Here is a 21,299-nt window from a genome sequence, read left to right on the forward strand (position 1 = left end):
ATAAACTGTGGTGAAATAGTGCGGCTGCCACTGGTGTCCTCTGTGGACAACCACAAAACTGCTCATCACTCTAGGCCTCGCCTAGATGTGGACTATGCTACCTCTGTGACAGAAGGGTGGAATATCTAGCAGGTGTAGTGACATGGGACACAATGTCCCTCCCCTTCAAGGGAGATAGATGAAGCCTCTTCCTCTTTTCCTTCAGCTGATACTGTTGGTGGTGGATGAAGTGTACCTCTATCCTAGCGGCCAACTCTGTTGGTCTCTGTGTCCATTGGGTCAAGTGACGGCAGGACATCTATGCTGGTAGGCTGCTATGGTGCTGACTTCACCCCTTTCTCTTCCAGGGCAGATACATTGCCGACTTTTGAAACTGAAACAGGGCTATAATTCCAGAAAGGCAGAAACATATCAGCACTCATACAGAGCTGATCCACATATTTTATGTCTGCCACTCATGACACAATTGTTTTACCAATACTGTAGCTCAGAATATGAGACCTTGATATCAATCTCAAAATATCATTTCCTGTTGTCCAGTCCTCTGGTGACTGTTTCTCCTCTGGCAGTGTGAGTAAGGGACAGTAGATACCTCATCTTCCAACTGTGCAGCATCTCCACAGGAGATGCATCCTTATGTGGAGATATTCGGTAGGAAGAAAAATAAAATAATATATATATATATATATATATATATATATATATATATATATATATATATATATATATATATATATATAAATATAAATTGTAAAGTGTCCTCTAATGCTAAGTCAGGCCATGCAGAAAAACTCAAATTCTTGACTAGTGAAGTGACCATTAACCATAACAATGGGTGTAGCCAGAACCCTCCACATTGAAAATCTGTTTGAGAGGCCAGACCATCTGGGGTGTCCTTGTACTAGTCATCTTAACAGTGTAAGGGTATCTTCTGTATGTACACATACTCACGCAAATGCAACTCACACAAACTTGACTACATCTTTCCCGCAGCTGAAGCCAGACTCCGGCCAATGACTGTCTTCACTAGACTTTTGGTGGCAGTATTATGAAAAGGATATATTGCTTCACATTGTATAGATGAGCTTTTGAGTCACAGACAGACATAATAAAACAACTGCTAAACATGTGAGTTTCCAGCCAGAAAGCCAGGTGATCTCTGCAGAGACAACTGCAATCCACCGCCTACAAACTGATCATGACCTTATAACCCTATTAACCGACAAAGCCTTCACCACTGTGCTTTCGAACAGCAGGGGTTACTCTGCTAACTGTCAGATTCATCCACCTAGAAACCCAGCTACAGTGATCCCATTCCAGAAATCCAACAGGATCTCCAGTTTCTCCTCAAATCCTTAGGCCCATCCCAGAACTCTCTCCTGGCTCCATCTCACTCCACACCCCTACCACTCCCTGCACTCTTACCTTCTACTTGCATCCTAAAGTCCATAAATCTAACCACCCAGGATGCCCCATTGTGGCTGGTTACTCTGCCCATTGAGAGAATCTCTGGTCTCTTAGACCAACACCTTCAACCTGTTGCCTGTAACCTATCCTCCTATATAAAAGATGCCAACCATTTCCTCCATCAACTCTCCAAACTTCCTGCTCCTTTACCACATGGCACCCTTGAGCAGTGCCTTTCCCAATGCCTGACTCATTCCAGACCTTCAACCTCTGTCCTGGTTACTGTGACCAACTGTATCCACACACACAATTACTTCGCCATTGAAGGCATCACCTACAGACAAATTCATGAAATGGCAATGGGCACTCACACGACAGCATTCTATGCCAAACTATTCATGGGCCATCCAGGCGAAGCTTTCCTGACCACCCAAAATCCCAAATCCATGCATGGTTCAGAGTCACTGATTACATCATCATGATCTGGACCAAGGGTGAAGACACTCTATACAGATTCCTCAAAAATTGCCGTACCTTTTCCCCATTCATGTCTCCTTCTCAACCCAGTGAGCAGATTCCTCAGTGTTGACTTCCACCACGAAGATGGGTATGTTAATACCTTATACCAACCAATCACCAGCAATACTTCCACTTCGACAGCTGCCACCCACTGCATACTTAGAAGTTTCTTCCATACAACCTAGCCACCCATGGCATCTGCAGTCATGAGCAGTCCCTCTCCATATATACCAAGTGTCTGATTGAGACATTCACAGGTCGAAATCAAGCTCCCAACATTGTATAGAAACAGATCTCACACACCTTATTTCTCCAGTCATCCACCAACTTCCAGAATCCCACTGTCTGGCCAAAAAGGTGCATACCATTCATGACTCAGTACCACCCATGACTGGTGCAGTGGAATCACATTGTCCACCGGGGCTTTGACTACCTCTCATTGTGTCCTGAAATGAGGAATACCTTACCCACCGTCCTTCCCACACCTCTCACACTGGTATTCCATCACCAAACAAACCTAAGCAATATCCTCACCCATTATTACTCCACCCTTGTTTGCAACCCTTTGACTCATGGCTCACATCCCCATGATGCAATACCAGTCCCATACATCCTCCCCCACAACCTACTCCAATCCAGTCACAAGCATCACCTATCCCATCAAAGGCAGGGTAACTTGTGAAAGCAGTCATATGATCTACAAACTAAATTACAACCACTGTGCTACATTTTACATGGGCATAACAACCAACAAGCTGTCTGTCCATGTGAATGGCCACTGACAAACTGTGCCAAGAGGCAACTGGACCATCCAGTTGGTGAGCATGCTGCCCAACACACCATTCTTCACTTCAGTGGATGCATCACACCCTGCACCATCTGGATTTCCTGCCAACACCAGCTTTCCTGAATTGCCCTGCAGTATATCCTCTGAGCCCATAACGCCCCTGGGCTCAGTCTTCATTTGTCCCTGTCTTTCACCAGCCTATAACATTCCCTGTTCCCAATCCAACAATATACGGCCCTCTTTTCCACCAATGCAGCCACAGTCTTTCTTCCTATTGTCTACTTCTCTCCTTTTCCACTTCCCCTGCCCTCCTTCCTCCATTAGCCTTGCAACTACACCTAGCTGTACTTCCCTGTCCGCACTATGTCCCTGCATGCTCCTGCAAGGAGCACTTTTCTGTCCCCACACTTAATGTAAGACCAATTTGCTGTGGCATCTAGAATGAATTACAGACATATTAATGCTCTCAGTCAAACTTGATGAGGTAATGAGATAAGACACAACCAATAGGTCCAACAAGAAAATAGCACAGGACCCAGAGTTCAGAACTGAACAATGTCAGGGCTCACTAGGACCATTAACTGTCTGGAAGGTGATACAGTCGGTCAATAAAATGTAGAAAATACACTGCACACGCACCCTTGAAACTTGAAGTATCTCATTGGTATGATTCACTTGATTCCCATTGAAGTATGCCCTCTGCAGTGACTGACAGTGCATGTGCTTTCGAGTTTAAGTATCTGATTGATGGCAAGTTTTGTGTAGGCCCGGTAATAAATTCGAAAGCACTTCTGAAGTATAGGTAGTTCTTTTTTCTCTTGCACAACTACCAACTGTGCCACTGCTGTATAACGGTATGATATCCAACTGCCTGCACTACTGTATGTGGTTGAATACATCTTTCATGATTGGCTTCTGGAACACCACTACATAAATTAATTAGTGTAATGTTATTGAACACCTACATATTGCAACACACTTGTAAACTGTAACATCCAGCTCAGCTTAGACACATGTACCTGTACAGCCTGAGAACCAGTTCCCATAACAAAATAGTCACCTCCAAAAGTAAACACCCATCCATAGGCTAAGTCTATTGCCAGTGTCACCGCTGATGAACAAATGTACATGAAAATATCCTGGTTTTCAAAAGTGTTAATTCCTTCCTTGTGCAGGAAAGGCGGATAGATTGAGTTGGTTAAAAAGGAAGGACAAGTGACTTCGGTCCCAGGAAAAGAGGGACCCTCTGTCGTGATGAAAATAAGTAGTAGTGAGGCTTGCTATGACTGTGGGCGTGTGCATTTGGGTGTTTTGTCTGGTTGTGGTTGTATGTGCTATTGCCAGAAAAAGAACTAGTGCTTGAAAACTATGTGAATGCTGTTTTCAGTTAAGTGTTTCTGTGCTCCACATGTTGATCCACTGTAGGTGAGTAGTTGCTTTTCCCTTATTTTATGTAATATTCTATCCATAAATTTCCAGTGTTGTTATATATTTAGGGGTAATTTATTTATGTAAAAAAAATGGGCCTGGAGTTGAGCCTTGTGGTTCTCCATGTGAAACAGTTCTCCTCTGCAAGGATTACATTCCTTTGCTTCATGTAATGACAACCATTTTATTTCCCTCTGTCATATATGACTGTAAGACACTGCCGATAATTCTGTATTCTTTCATGTTATAAAGTGGGAAGGAGTGGTTCACACAGTTGAATGCTTTGGATATTCATAGAAGATTCCTGCAGCTTTTTGTGTTGTAGATAAGTGGAACTAACTCTATGCACAAATTCATTGACTGCATAAATTGTGCTTTTCGCTTTTTTTGGGAGCTAAATAGTCATTTTTGAGATAAAGTTTATCACAGAAATTTTGAATTTTGATTGCAATGATCATTTCATACAGTTTAAAAAACACAGGAAGAAGGGAAATTGGATGATAATTTCCTGTTTCTTCTTTGGAGCCTTTTTTAAATACTGCTTTCTTTTCTGCCTAATTCAGAAAGTTTGGAAAGTAACTTTCTTCAAGAGACTGATTAATTATTTTGGACAGTGGATGTGATATTATAATTGAAGCTGCTTTAATGACCATTGCAGGTACTTCATTCCATCATGCAAAGTTTTTTTTAGGCTTGATATAGTTTTTTCTACATCTTTTACTGTTACTTTATCAAATTTAATTAGACTCTTGGTTTTGTTCCGACCTGAGCAAAAGAAAGGTACATTATCTTGATAGGAGTTTATATAAACATCAGATTTTGCTACAGCTGTAAAGAATTCATTAAATTTTCTGGTTTCTGAACAGGATTTACAATTATTTTGTCTTGTATCTTATTTTAGAAATTTCCTGTTTCCCAGATTTAATTCAGAGTTCAGATTTGACAACTGTCAAAACTGCCTTGGATTTATTTCTGTCCTTTTTAATAAATTTAATGTTTGCCATTTCCTTTGCTATTTCTACAATCCTCCTAAACAGTTTTTGTATGAATAAACATAGTTCATGAACTCAAGACTCTTATTGCATTGTAGCATGGCATGTAACTGTCTCTTCCTATTACTAGAGCTGGCCACTGTGGCTGAGCGGTTCTAGGTGCTTCAGTCGGGAACTGCGCTGCTGCTATGGTCGCAGGTTCAAGTCCTGCCTCGGGCATGGATGCGTGTGATGTCCTTAGGTTAGTTAGGTTTAAGTAGTTCTAAGTCTAGGGGACTGATGACCTCAGATGTTAAGTCCCATAGTGCTTAGAATCATTTGAACCATTTGAACTTGTTACTAGATATTTTTATGCCAGTGATAATCCACTATAGTTTATTTGTTAGTTTTCTTTCAACGGAAATGTTTCACTGAAAATATGTAAAAAACTTTTTAAAAACTTACCAACATTTTTTTAACATGAGATTTCGTGTTGTAATGGCCAGTCTTCCTCATTTAATCTACATAGGACAAGTGTATGTTTCCCTCACTGAACAATCTTTTCATGGAACATCTCCTTTCTTTTTTTATTCGTTTTTAATAATTTGATAAGCAGAGCAGAGTAATATGATATACCTAGGTGTAGAAAGAATTTGTCCGTGTCATTAAATGTGTAATTTGCTAAAATATTATTTATACACACTGCTGTCTGCTTACTTACTCTGGTGAAATCAGTGAAATTTAGATGAAAACCATATTCTTAAATTAAGTTAGCATACGTAGTTGACAGGCTTGATTTGATTCTTGCATCTATGTTAAAATCTGCAACAATTACAATTTTTCCCCCTTTTCTTTTGTGAGTTCATCAAGGAGACACTGTAATATCCCTAAAAATGATTTGGTGACATCACTACCTGAAATCCTGTGTATTAAGATAACAGTAATATTATGTTGTTCTGTGTCTACTCAGAAACTTTGAAGTATAAGTATTTCATTTAAATTTAAAACTTTGTCTGTCTTTATATTCAAACGACTTGTTAACCAGTATACAGAAGCCTCCATGACTGTTAGCTACCATTAAGTATTTTAAACTGTGATAGAATCTTTCTTGACTCAGTGTTCATTTAGGCAAGCAACTTTGATATTTCTTCCTTCTGAAAGAATAGTTTGCAGTTAAGTTCATCAGTTTTTATAGTTTTATCCTACGGATACATTGCACTCAGTTCTTTTATTTTATTGTACATTGTGAATAAATACTTACATTTTCTTACAGTTTTTAACACATTTTTCCTTGCATACTGTTTTACTTTTTGATTGCGTTTTTTCATTTTTCACCTGCCTTGCCTCACTGATTGTTAGTTTCCCTTGCTTCAAATAATTTTGTACAAATCAGTAAACATCTTGCTGAAAGTTGTTGAACCTAACCTATTTAGATGCAGGCCATCCTGTGATATACAGTCCACACTAACAAACTTGTCTGAGTTTACAAATATTGCTCCTAGTTCATTATACTGACCACAGGTACCATAGTTTATTTTGTCTGTGTATTTGTCACTCAGTGTTATTCTGTATAGTACAGTGTTTACATGTCAAAAGATTGCACAGTAACACTGAAGAAATGTATGTTGTAAAAAATATAGTTGAAAAACACAGATGATTGGGCAACATATCAGTGTTTACTGTAAATCTGTGTTTGTAAGTGTTTGAATACAAAAAATATGTGTAAAATTACCTCAGCTACACTTCATGTAGCAAACAGTGAAACAAATTTTTTGTAACTATAAAGAGTCTGATTCATATGTGCAGAATACAAAGAGCCATGAAACTGGCAAAATATCTAGGACTATTCCAGTACTACAAAACTGGCAAAATATGTAGAAATATATCACTACTAAATATGAAACAATGTAAAATCCAGGAGTGCTAAATATATCACTAGACTTTATGAGATATGTACTCCCTTTAAATATGAGTACTTCCGCAAGTGGTTCTGGTTTTCCTTGATATTTCCACCCATATTTAATTTTTGATCAATATGTTAATAATCTTTCAGCATATAACATCACCATTCCTTGTGATTCCAAAACCTGAGTGTTCAATGTTCTTTACTGAATGTGTCTGTTAATCATTCCATGAGCTGTTTTTCAGAGAGTCTGTGTTATTCAAACAACACTATTCTTGACTGAAGAGAATTATATTTGATTTTTTGTGTTTGATATAAAATACATTAGTATGGTACTTACACATTTATGAAGATACAAAGCACATTTAATTATTGAAGGCTCCATGCTATAACTTTTCTTCTAAATTTACTATAAAACTATAAAGTTCACAAGAACGTATTGTAATCTGCAGGATGGTCAGGTACATTCTGTGAACTGCCTGTTGATGAATGTGCTTCTACACCTTGCCAGAATGGGGCAGTATGTGTCGATCTCAAAGCAGATTATGCTTGTGCCTGTTTGTTTGGTAAGCTTTTCCATGTTAATTTGTAATCAGTTAAGTGTAGTGGTTTGTTTGTTTAACATATAATGCTGTTTATTTTGTTTTAGGCTTTACTGGGAAAAACTGTGAAGTAAAACTTGTGCGATGTGAAGATAATCCATGTGAAAATGATGCACTATGTCTTATTGAGAGTGGGGGAGCTGTGTGTTATTGTGTTCCTGATTTTCATGGAAACAAGTGTCAGTATCAGTATGATGAGTGCCAACTTGGACCAAGGTATGAGAAACTTTCTCTTGAAGAGAGAGAGACCAATTAGAATTATAGAAGGTGCTTATTTCCCTAATGTTGTTTTGTTAAAAGTGTAATTCTGAATGGATGCCAAACTGCACATTACAAAGATGATTAGTATGCAGTCATTCACAGACAAAGAACCAAACTGGAAAGAAATTCCTGGATTCAAATGGAAACAACAGTCAACATTTCATTTTAAAAAGGTGGGAGCTGAGAGAGAGATTTCATTATGTAAATAAAATGGATGGGAAGGAAGTCTGTGGTAGACAACCAACAAGTCATGGAAAATAAGACTAGTATAAATTAAGACTAGGTGACTGTATTGTGGAAAGCCATTTCACATTTTCTTTTCTGAGGGTTAAAGAAAGTTGCAGTTTTGTATCCTGTCAACATCAAAATCACAAAGACAGATTTTCAGATCCATTACGTGACATCACTTTTCCTTCCCTTTACTGTTATCTCCTATCCTTCCCTTTCTCAGAATTAAATAATATTTAATAGTTATGGAAGCTAGAGATTGAAATGTGCTTATTAATTTGTGCATACTTCAAAACTGCTTCGGTTGTCCCTTTGAAGGTTTCTCATAAGCAGGTACATTTCTTTCATTTAAAATGCTATAAATTGTGTTAAATATCTGCTATGTACATTTGATATAGTGATACTACAAACACACCATAACAAAGATACTTTTTCCTTGCAACATTTGCACCATCACCCGTCAACTTAAGTTTTGGACAAAGAAAATGATTTTTAAATTTTTATAGTGTAATTATACATTTTTTTAAAAGTTCAGATTATTTCATTTATTAATTTATTTATTGAGTCCTTTGATCATATGTAGTACAGTGTACAGGATGATATTTGACTTATTACTAAGCTCAAAATGATACATATTTAAATAATCATTTTTCAATAGTTGTAGTTCTTACAATGTTACAAATTACAGTAGCTTTAGTTCTTAACAGTTATTCTGGTCCAAGTATTCCTTTACTGAGTAGAAACAGTGGTACTGTAGATATTCTCTGACAGATCTTTCAAAAGCACTAATATTTAGTAAGCATTTTATACTATTTGATAGTCTATTATAGAGTTTAATACCCAGATAGCACGTACCTTTCTGGTACAAACTGGTACTGGCTGGGGGTACATGCAAGTTATATTTTATTCAAGTATTATAATCATGTATATCTTTGTTTTTTAAAGTATTATCATCATTTCTAATCATATACTTTTTTACGTACATTATTGTGTCTACAATAAACATACACGGTAGAGGTAGTATATTCAGTGCTTTAAATATTGGTTTGCAAGACTGTCGAGCACCGCTCCCTGTCATAATACTAATGGCTCTTTTTTGTATTCTGAAAGTCCTTTGAGCTGCTGGGGAATTGCCCCAAAATATGAGTCCATACTTGAGATGGGCACTGAAGTACGCATAATAGGCACACAATAGTGCCTGTTCATTTATGCATCGTTTGAGAACCCTAAGAAGATAACAGCCCGTGCTCAGCTTGGCATTAATTTGTTCTATGTGTTTGTCTCATTTTAAGTCTCTTTGTATCCAGATGCCGAGAAATTTTGTAGCCTCATCATTTGCAATAGGGTGTTGATTGATTTTTATTTCTGGATATATCAATGTGGTGTTTTGGTTGTTATGGAAATTTGTTGTAGTTTATTATCAACTGATTTTCTGCTACCCAATTACTTAGATGTTTTGTAACTGTGTTTACTTCTTCTTGTATATCTTCATTTTTTGCTGCTTTTACCAGTATTGTTGTGTCGTCAGCAAACAGTATTACTTTGTGGGAATCAATAGGTATATCCAGATCATTGATATTTAACAAGAAATGTAGGGATCCCACTACCGAACCTTGCGGTACCCAGTAAGTGATTGGGCTTTCTAATGATGCATATTCTGTGATTATTCATGCTTTATCATCTATATGTCTGATTGATACTTTTTGTTTACGGTCGCTGAGAAATGAACAAATCCAATCATTTGCCAACCCCCTAATTCCATAGTGCTCTAGCTTCTTCAGTAGGGTTTTGTGGTTTGCCATATCAAAGGCTTTGGTTAGGTCCAAAAATATACCTGTTGTTTGTTGTTTTTCATCTGTTGTTTTTAATAAAGTAGATATGCATTCATAGATTGCTGTCTCCATTGATTTCTTGCTTCTAAAGCCATGTCGAGTATTAGATAGCACACTATTTTTGTTTATAAACTTTAACAACTTACAACACATAATTTTTTCTATTACTTTTGAGAAATAGGATGTTAATGTAATGGGACGATAGTTTATTACTTCATCTTTGAAAATAGGCATGACTTGTGATGTTTTTAGTTGATGTGGAAAGATGCCTAACTCTAGGGAACAGTTGCATAAGTGAGTAATGGGGTCAATTATATTTTGGATACAGAGTTTTAGGATTCTGTTCGGTATACCATCAATTCCTGCTGAGTATGTTGACTTTAGTTCTCTGACAGCCTTCAATGTCTCCTCTCTGCTTACTTGGTCCACAAACATTGAAAATTTATTACTGTTGCACTTGTTTACCACTTGATGCTGAGTTGAACTAAAATTAGTTTTTATTAAATTTTCAGCTACCCAGTGAAGTATTTGTTGAATATGTTTGCTGTTTCTGTAGGCTGTAAAATCTTTTTATTGTTGTGTATCAAGACAATGTTCTCCTCAGTTCTCTTATTTTTGCAAGTTTCTTTTTTAATGATGTCCCACATGGCTTTTACTTTATTTGTAGAATTATTTATGTAGTAATCATTGTACATTCTTTTTGCCTGTTTAATGACCTTTTGTAAGATTTCAGTGTATGTTTTGTAGTGAGTATGCATTTCCTCAGTGGCATTATTTTCTTTGCAGATTCTGTGGAGCTCCCTTTTTTTCTGGCAAGAAGTTCTGATTCCCTTAGTAATCCAACCCTTTCCTCTTGTCTTCTCTCTTATATTTACCATTTTTTGAGGGAAGGCTGTATCAAAAGGCTTTACCATTTTTTCTAGAAAAATATTGAATTTCGAATTCAGATTTTGCTTTTCATAGACTTCAGACCAGCCTTCAGTATGGAATTGTGAGTTAAAGTGGTCAATGCTTTTGTGCCTGTAGATCCTTCTCTTGACCTTTAGTAAGTTATTCTTAACCGGTCTTCCTTCCTTTGTGGTGGTAAGTATTTGAGCTTTGTGGTCACTGTATCCTGTGTTAAACACTTTTACTGACCACTCCAATTTCTCTTTATCAATCAGGATTTGATCTAAACCTGTCTGACTGGTTGGTGTTATTCTCGTTGCAACTTTAACTGTGGCTGTAAGGTTATGTATTTTAATGAGATTGCCAAGGGCGGTTTTATGTTTACATTTACTAAGAAAATCTGTGTTAAAGTCACCACATACTACAACATCACACCTTGTTTTATGCAGCTTATTTAAGAAAATTTCCATTTTTTTCTAAAAATACCTCAAACTTTCCCATTGGAGAGCGGTACACTGTAGCTATTATCAAACCTAATTTTGGAATTTTTATCACTGTCATCTCAAAGTCTTTTTCACAACTTAGGGAGGTGACATTATCTACACTCCTGGAAATTGAAATAAGAACACCGTGAATTCATTGTCCCAGGAAGGGGAAACTTTATTGACACATTCCTGGGGTCAGATACATCACATGATCACACTGACAGAACCACAGACACATAGACACAGGCAACAGAGCATGCACAATGTCGGCACTAGTACAGTGTATATCCACCTTTCGCAGCAATGCAGGCTGCTATTCTCCCATGGAGACGATCGTAGAGATGCTGGATGTAGTCCTGTGGAACGGCTTGCCATGCCATTTCCACCTGGCGCCTCAGTTGGACCAGCGTTTGTGCTGGACGTGCAGACCGCGTGAGATGACGCTTCATCCAGTCCCAAACATGCTCAATGGGGGACAGATCCGGAGATCTTGCTGGCCAGGGTAGTTGACTTAAACCTTCTAGAGCACGTTGGGTGGCACGGGATACATTCGGATGTGCATTGTCCTGTTGGAACAGCAAGTTCCCTTAGGAATGGTAGAACGATGGGTTCTATGACGGTTTGGATGTACCGTGCACTATTCAGTGTCCCCTCGACGATCACCAGAGGTGTACGGCCAGTGTAGGAGATCGCTCCCCACACCATGATGCCGGGTGTTGGCCACGTGTGCCTCGGTCGTATGCAGTCCTGATTGTGGCGCTCACCTGCACGGCGCCAAACACGCATACGACCATCATTGGCACCAAGGCAGAAGAGACTCTCATCGCTGAAGACGACACGTCTCCATTCGTCCCTCCATTCACGCCTGTCACGACACCACTGGAGGCGGGCTGCACGATGTTGGGGCGTGAGCGGAAGACGGCCTAACGGTGTGCGGGACCGTAGCCCAGCTTCATGGAGACGGTTGCGAATGGTCCTCGTCGATACCCCAGGAGCAACAGTGTCCCTAATTTGCTGGGAAGTGGCGGTGCGGTCCCCTACGGCACTGCGTAGGATCCTACGGTCTTGGCGTACATCCGTGCGTCGCTGCGGTCCGGTCCCAGGTCGACGGGCACGTGCACCTTCCGCCGACCACTGGCGACAACATCGATGTGCTGTGGAGACCTCACGCCCCACGTGTTGAGCAATTCGGCGGTACATACACCCCGCCTCCCGCATGCCCACTATATGCCCTCGCTCAAAGTCCGTCAACTGCACATACAGTTCACGTCCACGCTGTCGCGGCATGCTACCAGTGTTAAAGACTGCGATGGAGCTCCGTATACCACGGCAAACTGGCTGACACTGACGGCGGCGGTGCACAAATGCTGCGCATTCGACGGCCAACACCGCGGTTCCTGGTGTGTCCGCTGTGCCGTGCGTGTGATCATTGCTTGTACAGCCCTCTCGCAGTGTCCGGAGCAAGTATGGTGGGTCTGACACACCGGTGTCAATGTGTTCTTTTTTCCATTTCCAGGAGTGTATTTTAGTAACCTCTATATTATCTTTTACATATATGGCTACACCTCCATAGTGTCCACTAGGTCTACAATAGTACTCAGCCAGAGTTAAATTGTGTAGGCAGACAGATTTAATTAAATTCTCGTCAAGCCAGTGTTCTGAAAGACACATTACGGAAATATCCTCTAGCTCATGCATTAATAAAATATTTAGTTCTTCTACTTTATTGCTTAGGGACTGAACATTTTGGTGAAAGATCTTTATTACAGAATTTGTGGGAAAATCTACAGTACCACCTACCTTCAGTTTAAATGTTTCTTGTTTGCACAATTTGTAGCTACTGCTTTTGACAGTAAAAAATCATTCAGATGAGGAGGCTGTCTGATGTTTCTTCTACTTGGGCAAAATGAGTCTTCCCTAGTGATCCATTTCTCCAAGGTACTCTGACCTGCAATATTTTTGTGCTTCTTGTCACTCTTGTTTAAAAGACGGCAGATTTCTTCAGCCAAGAACTGTTTACCATAGTAATTCAAATGTAGCCCCTGACTGGTATGCATGTCTCTGTTTAATGTACTGACATCTATTAGATTCACATAAGGATATTTTTTGCACAGTTCATTTATCTCAATGTCCACTCTTTCTATCAGTTTGTTTACACATGACCAGGATGGTAAATCATACCTATGGGGTTGATTTACCACAGTTACATTTGTTTTGCTTAATTTGGGCAGCACACTGTCGAGAACTATAATGAGTATTTTACCTTTATCTCTGCCAACGTCGTTTGCGTCTGCACAAATTATGACACAGTCATTAAAGTCAAGGTTTTCATAAATGAGTTTGCAAGAGACTTCGTAACTTCTTCCATTCCTGCCCCTGGCTTTATAAAGGCTTGTACGCTTAGGTTTGACTGTGTGTCTGTCACTTTTTCCGCCAGTTGACGACCGTGACTATCGGCAAAAATTAGTACTTTTTTGTCTTTTTTGCGTTGTTCATGTTTGGAAACACTAGTAGATTTCACGGAACGTGACTCCTACTGTTTTTTTATACTTTCTGGACTCACTTGTTTTTCAGCTACACTGTTTCCAGACTTGTTTGGAGTTTTGTTTGAAGCAGTTAACTTGATATGTCCAAGTTTTGTGCTTGTGGCTGCTGTACTTTTTTTGTTTACTTCACTGGTATCCGATGTTGTTTGGAGCTTGTGTTGATAATGTTCTTCTTGATTATTACAGTCCCAATTTTCCAACTGTTTCTCTAGTTGAATTACAGTCCTTTTTAGTTCTTCTATTTCACTATTTCTTGAGGATATCATAATACGAAAGTCGTCACAATGTTTACACTTGTTGTGCACTTCAATCATTAGCTGCTCAGGTTAGCTCTTCACATGATGCTGTAATTGCATAATATGCCTGCCATAACAGTAGAACATTGTGCCAGACTGAATTTTCAGGATTACACTCATATCAATCTATGTTTATGTGATGGGAAATGCAATAAATAAACTAAATCTTATGCTAAACCAGTATATTAATGTGTTGTTTATAGTGTTGTTACATGGAAGGGAAAGAGTTTTGATTATTTTTGCAAACACTGCAACCATCTCCATACAAGTGTAATATTAACGTTAAAACTTAAAAACTAGGGCCATCACCTTTCCTCAATGTAGTAGTTAAGAGAAGAGCTATCAGGTTATTTGGCCAAGGTGCTTTCAGACAATCCACTCATGCTGATCCCTAGCTTTACATCATGAACCATCACCACCCATAACAAAGAACTGCTGTGTTGAGGACTATGCTACATGCAGCTTGCACATGCCAGACAAGGAGACCCTTATCGAGCAAGGTCGCACAGTGGTTAGTGCACTGGACTCACATCCAGGAAGATGACTGTTCAGACCCACTTCTGGCAATCCTAATTTAGGTTTTCCATGCTTTCCCTAAATTGTTTCAGGCAAAAGCCAGGATTGTTCCTTGGAAGGTCATGGCTGACTTCCTTCCCCATCGTTCCCCAATCTGTTGGGACTGACGACATCACTGTTTTGTATGTCCATCCTTTTAGCAGGACGTCTCTGGGACGACGGCCGTTTACTATTGTGACAAATAAAAACACCTACAGCCATCCTTATGATTTTATTTTATTTTGTCGCTACCATTTTCGACGCTTCATTGCATCATCTTCAGGCTGTTTTGATGCGGTACAGGTTGATACGATCCCCATGCATAACCCATCAGTTGCCAGCACTTGATGGTTGGAGTGCTGACACATTATCTGTGAATCCAGTAGTGCTAGCAACTGATGGGTTATGCATGGGGATGGTATCAACCTGTACTGCATCAAAACAGCCTGAATATGACACAATGAAGCATCAAAACTGGTAGCGACAAAATAAAATAAAATTACAAAGACAGCTGTAGGTGTTTTTATTTGTCTCCTCACTGTTTGGTCCCCTCCTCCAAATTAACCAACCAACCAAGAAGGAGATCCTCAAAACCCCCCACAAATACAGTAATGTTCCAAAGGAACTGATACTCATATTGACAAATCGTATAGGCATCATGGGGAAATCTTATGAAATAGGCTGAGACCAAAAAGAAAAAGAAAAAGGATGACCACGGAAAGCTCAATGGATTAGATTAGATAAACTGATTATACTGTAAACCTATAATGAGAAGATCTTCTGGGATTTAGAACCCTAAATACATTACAAATTTTTTTTTTTTTTTTTTTTTTTTTTTTTTTTTTTTTTTTTTTTTTTTTTTTTTTAAAGGATATGCTATTGTTTCTTCTCCAGACCCTAAGTAAGATGGTTTCAAGGATTTAGAAAAACTAAAAACAAAAAAGTTTTTTTTTTTCCTTTATGTATTGACTAAAAAGGTAACCACAGCTATAAGATAATTCAAGGGTGTTGCAGCCAGGCACTAACAAACACAAAAATAGTTTGCAAGATGGACTTACATACTACTGCACTGAAACTTGCCAAAGTCAGGTACTACATAGCATTCCCCTTATTTTTGATACAGTTAATGATCTGATACAGTTAATAATAACTACATCAGTAGGTCCTATTAAGAAATTTTCTCAATGGAGTGAAGGGATTAGGACATGGATACATCACTTAGGCTCTTCTGGAACGACACTCCTTTAGTTTCTACACTTTGTATGGTTTCATGGTTGTCGTTCCTTCTCCTGTAGTAAATGTGATATGTTTGTTAGTGAAAGCTGTTTGTAAAGGCTAATCTCAAATTGTACAGATCAGCATTTACTGAGCCAACCTTGCATTTTTACTAGTTATAGATACAGAGTGGTTGTTAAAGAACTTTGCAACACATAATGTACATGTTACCATTTATCATGTACTCTTTATGTATTCTTTAAAGCTCTTGTTCATCTCTAGTTGTAACAGTCTCTTCCTTTTCTATTTTACACATTGCCTTCAGTGTGTTACTTTACATGGCTATTATTTTTTAATAACACATTTGCTTTGGTGTCTTGATTACTTTCCTCAATGTCCTGCAGGATTTTTTTAATGATATGCAGTGTCATCAAAGCTGTTCCTGACTGACATATGAATTAACTTTTTTGTCCTGCCAGATACCATTACTTTTTTTTAGAAATTCCTGGATTTTCTGTAGGCCACTCTTGTTTACTTTTGAGTGAAAACAGTTTCCAATGAAGTGGAGAACATTATTAATAAGTGGCACATATTTTTCATTCATGTTGTCATTGCTGCATACATCTCTCCTATTCATTATTTGACCAGTTTTCTAAACACTTAGTTTCAGCCCATTAACTCACTTTATGAAATTGCATTTTAAAGTATTTTTATTGCTATCAGAAGTAATATTTAATCGGAGGAATTGCATATCATTTCTGAAAGGTCATTGATTATATGTTTTATAGTATTAGAATTGTCTGAAAAGATTTTATCAGTGGCTGTCATGGAGCACTGATAGTTGAAAAATTTACAGTCTGTGTTATAACGTTGAATTATGATGTTACTGACTTCTATAAAATTTTATTGGAATACTTTTTAAGACATCCATATTACAAGCACAAGACACTATTGGTTTGTCTGTTAAAACTCTCAAATGAACTTTAAACAATCACTACATCAACTGATCCATACTAGCGATTGGTGAAATAAACAGCTGTTTTTAAAACATCTCTGCCATGAGGAATATGTAACAACAAAACTTTCTTTCTCTTCACTGACATCCTCGCCTTTCCAAATTCTTACTTAAAGTTTGTTGTCCTCTATCTACACCTAATTTTTCCTGAGTTACATCTGCTTCCAAATGAAATAACAGATCAACCTTATTGTTCTTGTTGAGCATAAAGCAGTTGGAATAAGTTCTTTCATTGATCCTGTATTATCTGTTACCACTTCCGACCTCTCATTATCCTTCTCCTTAATTAACCCAGATGCAGATATTTCTTGCTGTACATAATTCAGCCTGGAGGACTGTAATATACACTTCCTTTTCAACTATTTATTTATATTCACTGAATATGTTATAAACCACTGAGGAGCCACATTAATTTCCCCAATATCCATATCATAACAACAACTGAGTACAAAAACTATAGTAGCCCTAAAACCAAACCCTGGAGCCAACGATCCCACTGCATGTTCTGCATTGTTCACCTGTGGTAAACAACAATGATTTATCAAAACTAAGGTAATATACGGCTATCTACAACAAGAAATTAGTGCTCACAAATCTGGTCTAAAATGATTGAAAGTCACTTTATCTTCTGTTAATATGTACTACCTAGTAATGGAATAAGCCCTACTAAGTTATGCTGCAATGAAAAGCAAGTAATCGAAATTGCATTTTTCTGTGTGAAAAATGTAAACAAAGAAACATGCTGATAACTCATATTTGCAAACCTTTCACATTTTTATGAATAATACCTGAAGAAAACAGAGGCTTTCAAGAGAATACTCAAGTTAGCCATTAAAGTATGTAAATTTTACGTACAAGACTTTTTATAACTAGTTTAACTGTTTATGCTTATGAAGAGCACAGAAATGCGCATCTCACTTGGTACAGACTAGGCTGCCTGTACTAACCCAATATCCAAAAAATGTTGGTAGGCTTATATCAAAACATTGTTATCCAGTGCATTTCATTGTTACTGACAAAGATAAAATATCAGAAATGAAAATCTCTGATAATTTTGATAATGTTGAAGACAATCTAGGCATCTGAAAACTAGGTGTATACCAAATTTCAAACCAATGTGGCATGTTGTGTTCCAGACAGAGCAGAACACTGAAGAGGAGATGCAAGGAACATAATGGTGCCTGACCAAAAGCCAAACAAATTAGCTGCTGCCAAGTACTCATGGAATTTAATCATGAAATGAATTAACAACACCAGTTGCATACCCTAGGCTCATTGTTTCTGAGACTGTATAATTAAGGAGTCTATAAACAAAAAGGGTGTTATCTATGGAGAACACGGGTAGTAGTTTAAATATAAACAAGTATGAGCATCTGACCCTCAGTTTATTAAGATTTTGCTGGGTGTTCTCTTTGAGGTGCCTCATTACTTTTGAGCTCAGAATATGTTCTAAGATTCTACAATAGATTGGTGTCAGTAACATTGGACAGTAGTTTCGTGGGTCACATTTGCTACCATTCTTGTAGATGGGTGTGACATACACTTTCTTCTTACCGCTGAGCATAGGTTTTTCTTTTTTTTGGGGGGGGGGGGGGGGGGGGGGGGGGGGGGGGGGGCTTACAGTATCTATGTAAGCTATAGATTCTGTGTAGAATAAGATAGGGATTCAATTGTGTCCTGTAACCTCCTTCAGTTTTACTGTTTTCAGCTGTTTCTCAATGCTACTTGTCTTCCAAGCAGTGCAAGAGTAAAACTGGAGCAGTACTCCTTGATATTCTTTGTAAAAGAATGTTTTGTAAGAGTTTGCACTTCTGCTTTTTCTTTGCTACTTTAAATACCAACAGCCTTTATTATCAGTACAACAACTTTGGTGACACTCTAAGTCTTGACATACAACCAGTATGTCTTTGGTTTTGTGAGCAATCTTTCAATTAAATTCTGCTATGTTTGTCAATGAGAGCTTCACATATTGCCCTTTTTACACTTCAACTAATCTTGTTTAGCATCTCTCTGTCTGTAATATTATGCTCTTAATGCCATGGAGGGCCCTTCCCAGCATGAACAATTGTATAAATACATGTATGTCTAATGCTTGATAAACTAGTTTTACGATCTTTAGTCCCAGTTCCTGTATGTGCTCTCTCCCGATGGTTTGGAGTTCCTCTTGTATTCAGCATGTGTATCTACCAGTTGTTTTATGGACTTTAATAGTCATTGTTGTTGCAATTTCCCCATTGATGACTGTTACCATTAGATCTAGCACTTTTGTCATGAGCAGGCTTTGAAATTATCTGTTTGTAGCAGTTTTCAGAGAAGGCATTTGGTATTGTTTCTCAGAATCTCTTGTCAAATCCACCACTTAAGAAAACTGTAATCCTACCAGTCATTTTTGGTTGATTTAAGTCTCCTCCCATGATGTCATTATAATTGGGGGACAAGGGGGTGGCAAGGGGGATGTATACCCCCCCCCCCCCCCCCCCCCCCCCGCTCCCCAGCCAGTGGTGCATCATATTACAATGGATAAAATGACTTCAGAAATCAGCAAATATATTACTCCAACAGATTCCTTCATATTTTTTTATAATTATTTTGCAGTGTAGGTTGCAATGTACGTCAGACACATTTTAACTAAAGAATAAGAGCAGCAAATAGCTTACTATCTAAACCAATAAATATCATACAGCAATACCAGAGAAGGAAAATTGCTACTCACCATATGGCGGAGATGCTGAGTCGCGATAGGCACATCAAAAAGATTCACACAATTGTAGCAATTAAGGCCTTTGCCAGCAGTAGACACACATACACACATGCACATGCACACACACATTGTGTATGTGTGCGTGTGTGTATTTGTATCTACTGCTGACAAAGGCCTTAATGGCCGAAAGCTATAATTGTGTGAATCTTTTTGTTGTGCCTATTGTGATTCAGCATCTCCGCTATATGTTGAGTAGCAACTTTCCTTCTCTGGTATTGTTACATTCCATCCTGGATTTTCCATTATTCCTATAAATAACATGTAACTTAAAATGGGCATATTATTTATTAATAAACATTTTTTACCCAGAACTCCAAAACTGTTACCAGAAACTACTTTAAGAAAAACCAAATTTTACCAATTTGTTGGTGGATGACCCCAACTCTCCTTTTGTTAAGCGATATTCCATTCCCCCAACCCTCCCCTCCCCCCACCCTCCCCATTAGCCCCCCCCCCACCCCCTTGACTGACTTCTAGAATCGCCCCTGCTTGGGGACCTTATGTACTAGTGGGCTGATGTTTTCTTCCAGATTTCCAGCTACATCTGTAGGTGGGGCTGGTCATAAATAGAAAATCAAACTAAAAGTTTGTGTCCATCCTTGATACTAAATCTTTCTGAACCAATGTTGCATGAAGATTCAATTTATTTCCCAATAGCTGAGAATTTTGTGTCTGGTGTGACAAATATGCCACCTCAGTTTCCCATTAGCCTGTGTTTTCAACAAGTACTTAGATTTTCCCCCAAAAATCTCACTGTAGTCAATTACAGGTTTTAGCCAGGTTTGTGTACCTAGTATTATACAAACTCTACTGCTTTTTAGATCTGTTTCATATTATGTAGTGTGTTATGAATGCTTCAGCAGTTAGTTACTAGGATTTTAATTGTTTCAACTGAGGTGCCATATATATTAGAATCTAACAGTAATACTTTGTGGTCGCCAACAGTTCTCATTACCGGAATTGAATGGAGGGTCACTTAAGCTAAAAAGACCCTTATGTGCACTTCACACAGAGTCAGCAATCTGAGTAGCAGCCTTTGATGTTAATGTGCCCTTGACTCATCTAGGGCACCCCTGCAATTCTCAACACTATGCTGAAAGTCCAGAAAGTCACAGATCTCTTGATCGTAAGACATACTCAGCTCAGAACCAGAGGTTGATGAAATTCTATGGTCTTCTCAGACTTTTGGACATTTGCTGGATTGATACAAGAATGAGTTAAGGGAAGATGTAGTATCAACAATATGAAGTCTTCTGACAAACAGTTTCTTCACTATTGAAGCACAGACTGTGCAACATTGAGAGGAGAGAAGGTGGCTGAAAGTGAGTCACAAGAAGTCATGTCTTGTCAAATCCAATATTCAGCCACACTCCTATTCTCTCACCTTGGGAGTAGGCAGTGCTCGCTGATATCTCAAGTGAGAGCATCCGTTCATTGGCATTTGTTGATGTATAGCAGGTCATGTGTGGCAACTGTAGCCATATTTTGCAATATTGTTCTCAGTAAGAGAGCAGTTCATAATTTGGCTGGGGACATGCTGTCAGTTTTATATGATGATACATAAAGTGACATATTCGTCATACATTTTTGCCATCTTGTC

General features: G+C 38.4%; 1 protein-coding gene across 1 annotated transcript in view; it reads left to right on the top strand.

Moving 5' to 3' along the window:
• The window catches only part of LOC126267092 (protein eyes shut), a 275,518-nt gene that overhangs the window by 66,093 nt on the left and 188,126 nt on the right, over positions 1 to 21,299 (top strand). The window contains exons 6-7 of the mRNA XM_049971959.1: positions 7,468 to 7,581; positions 7,665 to 7,833. Coding sequence (XP_049827916.1) covers positions 7,468 to 7,581; positions 7,665 to 7,833 — 283 coding nt within the window. The remainder of the gene's footprint in view (positions 1 to 7,467; positions 7,582 to 7,664; positions 7,834 to 21,299) is intronic.

This window comes from Schistocerca gregaria, chromosome 4 (assembly GCF_023897955.1).
Source record: "Schistocerca gregaria isolate iqSchGreg1 chromosome 4, iqSchGreg1.2, whole genome shotgun sequence".
Lineage (NCBI taxonomy): Eukaryota > Metazoa > Arthropoda > Insecta > Orthoptera > Acrididae > Schistocerca > Schistocerca gregaria.